The sequence below is a fragment of the Esox lucius genome, chromosome 7 (genome assembly GCF_011004845.1).
Source record: "Esox lucius isolate fEsoLuc1 chromosome 7, fEsoLuc1.pri, whole genome shotgun sequence".
Lineage (NCBI taxonomy): Eukaryota > Metazoa > Chordata > Actinopteri > Esociformes > Esocidae > Esox > Esox lucius.
Window position 1 is genome coordinate 25,150,907 of NC_047575.1, and position 11,000 is coordinate 25,161,906.

The 11,000-nt window shown below is 40.1% G+C and overlaps 1 protein-coding gene across 3 annotated transcripts in view; it reads right to left on the minus strand.

The window, feature by feature from the left end:
- The window catches only part of LOC105030985 (flotillin-2a), a 21,435-nt gene extending 10,445 nt beyond the window's left edge, over positions 1 to 10,990 (minus strand). The window contains exons 1-3 of one of the 3 annotated variants that reach the window (XM_020048253.2): positions 10,756 to 10,990; positions 7,723 to 7,804; positions 3,667 to 3,757 (exon numbers count right to left, since the gene is read on the minus strand). In XM_020048253.2, coding sequence (XP_019903812.2) covers positions 3,667 to 3,757; positions 7,723 to 7,804; positions 10,756 to 10,804 — 222 coding nt within the window. In that variant the 5' untranslated portion in view covers positions 10,805 to 10,990. Of the gene's footprint in view, positions 1 to 2,942; positions 3,034 to 3,666; positions 3,758 to 7,722; positions 7,805 to 10,755 lie in introns of those variants that run through there. The other 2 variants (XM_010905135.5, XM_020048254.2) reach the window with 2 other exon arrangements.
- Positions 10,991 to 11,000: the final 10 nt, after the last annotated feature.

The window sequence follows — 11,000 nt, forward strand, 5'->3', positions numbered from 1 at the left end:
GATTAATATAATTTTTTTTTACATAGAGATTTGTTATTTCACAAAGTTCAAATCAATCACATCAAATCACATTAGCCGGGGGAGAGCCATACAACCAGATGACGCTGCACTCACTAACTCGATGGTGCTCTCCCAGAGTGAGATACAGTGAGGAGAACAAGTATTTGATACACTGCCGATTTTGCAGGTTTTCCTACTTACAAAACATGTAGAGGTCTGTCATTTTTATCATTGGTTACACTTCAACTGTGAGAGACGGAATCTAAAACAAAAATCCAGAAAATCACATAATTAATTTGCATTTTTTTAAATGCTAATTAAATACGTAAAAATCATTCAATGTGGTTGTTCTGGATTTTTGTTTTAGATTCCATCACTCGCAGTTGAAGAGTACCTATGATAAAAAATTACAGACTTCTACATGCTTTGTAAGTGGGAAAACCTGCAAAATGGGCAGTGTATCAAATACTTGTTCTCCCCACTGTAGGTGTGTGCATAGGAAAATAGTCCAATAAAAACTTCAAGCGATTTAAGAAATTGTAGATATTCATCGTTATTCCCCTTTAAATGCTTCTTGTGGGAGCAATCACCAAAATACCCTTGGTGGTTTGAGTCCCAAAGGAAGGTCTCTGCGTGCTGGCAGTAAAAAGGCCCTGACAACCACAACTTACATAGTAAGAAGACGGACAAGTGCACAGGCTAGTTGCATACCGATGGAAAAATATATGATTATTGTTAGAGATGGTTAAGAAAGACATGTCGACTGATCAAGATTTCACCAAACAACTCTGAATTCAGTGTGAAAATAAGAATTGCTGTCACCCCCATGCAAACCCACAGAGATCTACAGACAGCAGGTTTAAAACTGGTTGCTTAATAGGTCCTAGGTACTATCCTGTTATTTGGGTGAATCAAGGCATGTCATCCATCTGATGTAAATAATGAAGTGTGTTTTTAGGTTGCCAATAAAATGACAGCAGTACTAAAGTTTAAGTTAAATTGAGTCACCAGAGAGACAATATATGCTCAGATTGGCTGTGGCTTCAACTAATCATTGATAAAACATTTTAGCAGTTGTGTTATCTGCTACAGCTGAAAGGAAAGAGAGTGAGTTGGTCTCTGAGGTGAAATTGGGTGACTGAACACTGATTCAAATAAGACAGGCACTCTCTGAAATTGGCTGAGAGGAATGGGAGATGACAAACACTGATTACAAATGATCACAAACAAACAGACATCAAACCAACCAACAGCCAACTGCAAAGGTGCCCTCTGTCAATCAATTTATTGACTGAAGGGCAAATTAAAAATAAAAGGTCTTAAAAGATTAAGATTACTTATAAATTATATATCTGAGAGAGCCAAAAGACAAACTCACTCCTCCAATTTCTCAAACATAATGTGGACACATTATGTTTGAGAAACATAATGTGTCCAGCATTGTAGAAAAATGGCATATACAATGACAAATCTGAAAAATAATATGGGTGTTAAAAGTCAAAGTAAGGTGGGTACATTCATTAACTAACTCTGCACTGAGCCCATCCTATTACTTTGATTTGTGACAGTTAAATTCAAAGAATGTAAACTTTGGTGGCCACAGAACTCCTGCTACAATAGAAACCAGAATATGAAGCTTGCTTAGGCCGGTCCAAGCAGTTGGCGATGAGATGGACCTTGTTTGGGAAGTACATTGTTAAAACACCCTCTACATCAGTGACAATGGGCTCTTTGTAGGAACCTCTCAGAACCTGTATCGGTTTAGAAGTAACACCATTGATTGTAAATACAGTTTATCACACAATATAGACAAGTAATGAATAAAAAAGAATGTCCACTCAGAAAGAATCAAGGAATAAACAAATTGTATCCAAAAAAGAGTGTAAATTGCAAGGAAACTAGAAATCGTGTATTCAGGTTAAATAAAAAATGTAGAATGTTTCTAATTGTATTAGCTCACATTTACAATCAGCCCCCTGGAAATGATCAGGATTGTGGCACAGAGAAAAGCTTACAAAGAAAAGCTTATGACAAGGAAATTGCTGAAAAATAAATGTAAATGTTGGGAGGCAAAAGAAACATGTTAGGATTTATTCTCCTCTGTGTACCCCTTTCAAGGGATACATCATTATATAGTCAGTCATTATAAGCAGACAGCTAATTCCACACAATATTCATGGCCATTAGATGAGTTACTACTGAGAAATACTATATGAAAACTATTTCCAGCAAGCAGGTACATATTTCCTCTGTAACTACCCCTTTTTGCTAAATGATGTATGCATGCAGGAATGTGAAACTACGTTAACCAATGTTATTCACCATTGCTCTTTACACAGGCTTTCATGTTTAGTGTAAACAGTGTCTGGAAAAACAATAATTGTAACAAAAACCCATTAATCTCCATTTTGATAAATCTTGACATTTCTGTTCTGATCGGAAGTCTGATACTGATCCAACTTAAAATGATTGTTGTGTGCAGTACATTAATCAGAATAAAGACCCTGGCCTTCATATAGAATTATCTTCTCAGAAATATTTCCATTTTACTATCAATATCCATCTCATTCTAGCTGAGCGCAGGGTTTTCAAGTTCAGATTTAATATTTTTTGACTTGGCCAAATTAGAATGACAAACTTATGGGGAGCATTCTCTCCCCCTGAACTGGTGACCTATCTGTACAACTCCGGACATTTTACAGTGTGACATAAATATTTGGTAGTATTGCCTATACGGCATGGCTTTTTATCTATTTAATTAACTGTGACCTACTGCAATCACACAGTAAAGCAGGCTGTTGATATGAGAGTGAGCTGTAGGGAAGAATGTGAGAGAGAGTGGTGGAAAGAGTGTAGGCTGAAATCCACCCCGCTTTGAGCTGAAAAAGGCATTCCAAACCATTCCCTGAAGGTAGGTGTGGTACAGTAGGTAGATGCTTTACCTGTGCCACCCCAGTGACAGTAATAGCTACCCCCTCCGCTGTCTCTACATCCTCACACTTGGGCTGCAGGGTCATAATCTCAAGGGTTATCCTGTGGAGAACGTGGAAAAAATAAAAATAAAAATTGGCATGTTCTGGAGGGGAAATGAAGAGAAAGACAAAAAGTGAAAAAATAACATTCACCCAAGGGCCTCCTTCTCCAGGTTGTAATGGAATGCTTTATATCAAGAGCCGAATGTATCCCAAATGTAATGTAGATGTGAGGTGCCTTGAATTGCCATATTAAGATAAAACATGGTAAGTATTGCTAACTTGGGTTTATCAACAGCTTGTAATAGGCAGCAATTTGCGTCCTATTCACAGAGCATTCATTATGGGGAACCTGTTGCCAAAGCCCACTTGAGTATGTTAGGATTGCAGAGGCTAGCTACATAGCAAAGCCCAATGAACAGGGTAGACAGGCATCTGATTCTCTCTCCCTTTCTCTGCAGAGGGAGAGAACAATGAGACAATGGATAGAAGAGGAAAAATAGAAACGAACACACACAGAAGTTAGCCATTTGGCACACCGGTTTGTTTGCTCCTGAGATTTTGTTTTGTTCATAACCAATGCACCATTCCCTGCCGACCGATATGGTCCTGGCCTCTTGACTAGTCACTCCCTGCCTGTCTGCGTGTTATATTTCTGGTCTTTGTAGTCCATTCACAACTGTCTGAGCATTACCTGAGCCACCCCTGTCACATCCAGGGGGACACCCTCCGAGGTTTCGATATTCTCACAGCGACATAGGATGGTCATAATCTCCAGAGACATCCTAGGCAGGCAGGTTGTAGGGTGTTAGGAATAGGAGAGGCAGGACAGTAAGTATAGTAGACATACAGAGCTGTTAGGAATGTCAGTAATGGAGAGTCAGGGGTAAGTGGGAAGAGGGATTAGAACTACAAGACATTCCAGGAGAAAGCCATCTTTAGGCCTACACTTTTGTTACCATGGTCTAGATCATGGGGGTTGGCAAAACGTGTTGGCCAATAGACCACGTTGGGATTTCAAAACTCAACAGATGCACATACTGGATTTGGGGACTAGGTGAAAAAACAAACAAATGCTATCTATGCCATTCAAAATCGTCTTTTAAAACACAGAGCTTTGGGTTTTCTTAGGTAAGCATCTAAAAACTTTGCGCATTTGTTTCGTGCAATTTTGACTATAGAATATTATTTCCTAATTTCTCAGGCTCTCTCAAGTTTGGCTGCCAATGTTGCAGTAGCCAATAAAACAAAACACAATGATGATTGAACAGAACAGATTCCAGTTTCCTAAAGCATCTTTATTTGGTCAATAGCAACATGATGCTGCAATGTATATGCATACAGTTCAGTCCCACACCATGCTTGGATTTCTACTTTTTCAGGGAAAATTTATGGTATCTTTCTGAACACAGACAAGTCATCCTCCGCTGTCTGGCAACACAGTGTTCATATTCAGAAAGAATTGGAAATCCCAATATGGATAAAATCACTATCACTGGGGTTGCAGCCAAACACATCCTTGTACTGAAATTCCCATCCATTTAGACAGTCAAAACGTTTAAATGAGTTAAACAGGCAGAAGGATACATTTGATAACCTTCTGTGCACTGGCTATAAAAAGGCCACTTTTAGCAAGCAAGGTAGTAACAATCAGACCAACTTGGCGAGATGGAGGAAGCATTTTGACCTTGACCATTCTGAGAAATGAATGTTACACAAAGCATGCATGTGTTGCGTGCATTTGTTAATGTTGAAACAGAAAGGATGTGTGACCTAGTTTGTCACCTAGTGGAGAGGTTTCTGGAAATGTGGTTTTAGAATAATTCAATCTTTGAAGAATTTTGAATTGTTAAGACAGTGTCTGGAGTTGACTAAACAGGTGTGGATGTATACCAGGCTATCTGCTACAGTCCTACCCCCACCCTGCTCTGATGGCATCTGATTGACAGATCAAAATAAGTAATGAAGGCAAGATACACGTTCGAATCACATGGGGTACATTTTGAGGCACCCATCAAACAAAAAAGACCCAGTGACTCTCAATTCTCAGAAAATGCTTTCTAACAGTCTCGGCATGTGTGATTGGAAGGTTTTTGTATATCTTTTTTTAAAATACCCCCTGGGACCCCCTCACAGAGTGGGCTCACAGCCAGGATCTGGCATCATTACCAGGAACAGTTAAAGGACATCAATGTGAAATATCCCAATAATCACATAACTGCAGTTCTTAGCAGCACATTCACTGGACTCCAATTCCTAACTCTTCAGTCCACATAAGAAATTAGGGCACTAGCTCAAGATTGCCTTTGCAAACCGCAAGTATCTAGTAATTATCTGCTTCGATAACTGTCAGTTAACTCTAGAGTATACAAAAAACAATTGATTCATTAATAGTACAATTGAAGCACTCTACACAAAATACACTGTCCACTATTGTTTCACCCACTAGAGACATAGTTTACATTAATATCAAACCAATGTGAGACACACTGATTGATTGACACACTAAAGTACATCTAGAAGCTGGCTTGAGTACTCAGAAGCACCCCTTTGAACAAGGGTGTGGCTTTCTCCAGCTTCAATAGGGCTCACCACTACAGCCCCTTCCAACCGTTTAACCATTATGCCTTGATATCTAAAAGAAGAAAGAGCGAGTGAGCCCTATGTCCACGTCAGACATAGAGGAAGGGGAGGTGCTGGCTACAGCATCACTCCCACAGGCCTGTTCAGTCCCTTCTCTGCTCGTGTTACAGGAGAAGGGGATCAATGAATTATTGGGCCAGAGACACTAACAAGGTTACTGCATCACAAACAGGAAGTAGTTGGGAGTTATGGTTACCATCTTAAGGGCCCATCCCATTCTCCTTTCTGAAAAGCCTAGCATGTAATGAAGGCATTCAAAGGCCTCACCAGAAAAAAAAACTAGAGTACATTGATAAAATCTACCACCAATTGATGTATGTTTTTCAGGGAAAGTGTTACCGAAACATTTAGATCTCAGGCGGTTGATTAAAAAAAGGTCTCATATTCAATTGGCTGAGTAGAATATGCAGCGGCGGCAGCACGTGTTTGAGTATCGGAACAGTTGCCAGATTAATCCCAGAGCGGACAAGTTGGGGGAAAATATCTGTAGTTCTGTCACTGAGCAAGGCAGTTAACCATAATTACCCTCCAGGTGCTCATCATGGTAACTTCAGACCTCTGCACTGCAGAGGGGCTTGATTAAATATAGATGCCAAATCTCATTTGAACCTTGTGCAAACATTTTAATAAACATATTGAATCCTCTTTCCTAAATTCTACACATCTAAAACTTTGGTAATTTCATGTCTCAAACAAACTATTTTCAAAGCCTTGATGGCAGTTACCCTAGCGACTAGAAGACAAAAGACCTTCACAGTATCTGGCTACCTAGGATCACGAGACACAACAGGGCAGAAAGACACATGGTTGAACACAAGAAAAGGCCAGGCAGTACAGAATGGCAGTGGGAAGAAAGACAAATAAGTGAGAACAAACATACACAAAATACATTCAGTGCATTCAACAATGGTGTATGGCGTAATCACATAGACTGGGGGACAATGCACTAAATAAAATATTAGGGATTTGAGTTATATTAAGAGATAAGTATAGTACTGGACACGTTTTAAACAATACTTCACATTCTAGCACAGGCTTCTCCATACTACAGCATCAGATTTTTCTTGTTGTCCTGCTGCTAGCTCTAGGTTTGGAACTGTCCCTTCGGAGAAAACTCTTCTATTGGTTTTCTCTAGTTGAACTCAAGAGTTGAACCAAGTTACCTACTTAACTCCTTAAACCCGTTCAGCAGTATAATCTACAGCTGACTTGCTAACTGTGATGCACTGTGTTTACACGTACAATAAAACCCTAGTTCCTAATATGGATAGGCCTTCATTTTCAATTCCACTTCTCCCAATTTAACCACTAACAAACAGCCTACTTTGTGAGATGATGTATTGTGTGGTTTGATGTGTGGTGTGATGACGTGTTGTGGGGTGTGATGGCGTGTTGTGGGGTGTGATGACGTGTTGTGGGGTGTGATGACGTGTTGTGTGGGGTGTGATGACGTGTTGTGTGGGGTGTGATGACGTGTTGTGTGGGGTGTGATGACGTGTTGTGTGGGGTGTGATGACGTGTTGTGTGGGGTGTGATGACGTGTTGTGTGGGGTGTGATGACGTGTTGTGTGGGGTGTGATGACGTGTTGTGGGGTGTGATGACGTGTTGTGGGGTGTGATGACGTGTTGTGTGGGGTGTGATGACGTGTTGTGGGGTGTGATGACGTGTTGTGTGGGGTGTGATGACGCGTTGTGGGGTGTGATGACGCGTTGTGGGGTGTGATGACGCGTTGTGGGGTGTGATGACGCGTTGTGGGGTGTGATGACGCGTTGTGGTGTGTGATGACGCGTTGTGGTGTGTGATGACGCGTTGTGGGGTGTGATGACGCGTTGTGGGGTGTGATGACGTGTTGTGGGGTGTGATGACGTGTTGTGGGGTGTGATGACGTGTTGTGGGGTGTGATGACGTGTTGTGGGGTGTGATGACGTGTTGTGGGGTGTGATGACGTGTTGTGGGGTGTAGCTTAGATATGACTCTAAACGGGAATAAAAGCAGACGTGTCGGACTGCCATACAACAGTGTCTGAATGGTGTTTTGGAGGTAGAATATTCTATATTTGCCAAGCTGTACTTAAACCCTGTTAATGTGTTTACACCCTTTCCTTACCTCTGGATATCTGAGATGAGCCACCAGGCCCAGGACCAGCCTCCTACCACATAGGTTTTCTCATCAGAGCCACAGCAACCACCTGTGGGCCAGCACAGACAAAATGAGCATCACAATGGTTCAACCGACAACACCAAATAAATCATAAGTGGGCCACTGGGGTCTGAGATACCGCATGGGTTAACAAGAGTCATTTGGCTAAGTCACTGACATCAACATATATTAAAATGCACCAGTTACAGCGCTAACATCTGGTTTATATAAATGTTCTATAAATATGCTTTTTTGACTGGAAAGTAGCTAAAGATAGAGACTTATTGTAATGTTGTGTGATGTATCATACACACATTTTTTAAGTATATGCAATTGTCACGTGCTCCGATGTAAAATCTCATGAACAAATCTAACACTTATCAGGCCTTGCAGGCTCCCAGATACTATACCACACTTGTTTGTTTAGCCACTATTGGCTAAAAAGCTAATTTAACTTGATGTCTGGCAAATACTTTTTCAGCATGTTAAAGGTGACAGGAAATATCGGGCTTGCCTGTGTGCAATCGGTGAATGCAACCTTAGTGAAGTAATTTTACTTGCTACACTGCAAACCTAAGGAGTTAATAAGAAACCAGTCGCCCCTGTGAAAGGCATTGTCATTTACCACTACGCCACTGAACTGCCCAGATGCCAAAGAGGCATTAGTATAGCCTCTTTGCATTATATTATTTTCACTCATTAACATCACGCATAGTTTCAATATTTTGTTAGATACCATCAACTAGCGTTAAACTGAGTAACGTTTCTTATTAAGTTTACTTCCACCACAAATAGCATCTATGAACTTTATAGCTTTTGCCACTGCCCGTTTTAACGGCTTATTAGCCATTCCTGAATGACATTGACACAATTACTACTGTAACAATATAAGTGACGATAACAGACTTTTTCGTCAAGTGAAAAGACGAGACAATCGTGTAGCCAGCAAGGTTTTTGTCTATCCTGAACAAATCCTCCTTTGCCACTGGCAGTTTTAACAGTTAATTAGCCATTTGTGAATGACATAGATATATCTATCAACATAGGTGACGATAACTAGTGATGGCCCTTCGAGGCTTCATTTGCATTATTTTAGCAGCAGGATATTATGCTGGCAGCACTCAGATTTTCTTTATCACACTAAAAGCCATAATTGAAATGTATACGGCAATATAGTTAACAATCTAGTCTGTGAAAAAGACTAGACAAGAATAACATTGGAACAGACATTACACATAAAATGTACAGACAAAATTGTTAACTATATTAACTTATATAGTTCAATGATGGCTTTTAAAATAAAATCTGAGTTGGCACTGCTAGCATAATATCCTGCTGCAAGAAAAACAGTAATGAAGCCTCGAATGGCCATCACGATAACTGACTTTTTTGGCAAGTGAAAAGACGACAGAATCGTGTCGCCAGCGAAGTGTTTGTCTATCCTGAACAAATCCTAATATCCACCAGAACCGTTTTATTTTAGGCTTTCTATTACGTAGCTACGTAAAGTTGTAGCCAGCGAAGTTTTTTCTGCAAAAAAGCATCCAGTATTTGTATTAAAAAAAAAAAAATTTAAAAGGCACTACATTTGGTCTGTTGTTGTGGTTAGGAAATAGGTCGATGATTCCATTAAACTTAATATGATTTGCAAATGAGGTATTATGTTACAGTTTTTACCCAATTAACTTCATATAGGCTGTCATAGAAAGTTATTTACATCTCCACAATAAAGACTGTTAATGTCTAACTGACTCTTTTAAACACTTTTCCTGTCACAACAAACCTCATGTAGACCACAAAGACTTTCAAAATACTTCCTTCAGCACATTTACTTTGAACTACACTAAATACAGTAAGCCAAGCAACGCAATTTATGGTGTTGGTGAGATTTCCATTCTTTGGCAACTCATTTTCAGAATCTATAGACTTGCTGCGTTTCAGATTAAGCAAGTTGAGGAGTAAACAAGATGACAAGCTTTAAGGGCATGCAGGGTCATGTTCAATAAGGCACCATAGCAAAGTTTTATAATGTGGTGGAATGGAAAATTCAAACCAGAATTTCTCTAGCCAAATGCTTCCATTATTTAGACTATTTTTCTTCCATATCAGGAATAGTAAAGAGGACCAAGTTCTCACAAGTGCGTGCGCATTCTCTCTCTCTCTCTCTCTCTCTCTCTCTCTCTCACACACACACACACACACACACACACACACACACACACACACACACACACACACACACACACACACACACACACACCAAGGGACCATGGAATCCTGTCTGTTAATTCCCCCAGTTTAGCTTGTGCTGTGTGGGTTTCACAAATCTATAGATGTACATTTTGTATAACTGTGGTTCCTTTTCTATGAGTGAGCCTACTACATTGCAGACCATAAAAACAAGGATGTTTTTCCAAGCTTTTATTTTATCGAACTCAGTTTGTCAGTCTCAGAGAATCTTGTCATTTCGGCCATTGTGCGACAGAATATCAAACAATATTATCAAATTAATAGTCTTGAAAAATGCCTTGACTTCGTGGTGATGGGGCGCAGTTTTTTTGTTGTTTTCTGAAGGGAGGACTCGGTTTCTGACCTTGATAAACCCTGGGCTATACCAATCAAATCCTTTCGCATCTAAACAAGGCCTTAGGGGTCCATTTGGGATTGGACCGACACAGGGAATTCTTACGCATTTGACCAATGAAAGACCCCACATTTTACCCCACCCACGTGTGAAATCAAAACAGCAAGTAATTTTTTGGTCCAGTATGCATAACAAAACTAAAAGTTTTAGGTTTAATATGTCTACTGAGAAAGGTATGTTTGTTGCTGCACGTTTCACGTTAACGATTACTGCGTTTTTAATCAGAATATAGCTCCACGGCCTGTTCAAGCTCTAACAGGAAACGCTGGAAAATCACATGATCCCGTTGAATAATCAAGAAAACAGCTAGCTGAATTAGAATTAAGAAAATGGAAGATGAACGTAACTTTACGTACCTGAAACCACAAGGGCCTCATTTGGTCCAACTGTGTGGCAATTGCCCATGTTGTCTCAAAACGATTACTCCAAAACCAAGTGATTTGTCGTCTATGAATGTATTACAACACGACGATTGTTATTATCGTTGTCGATGTCCTCAACGGCCCCGCCTCTATTGGTGAAAGTGAATGAAAGCAGAGATACTTTAAAATATCTCCAATCAGGGTCTCCTGTGTTTCGACAAAATGGAGATGTCAGTTTT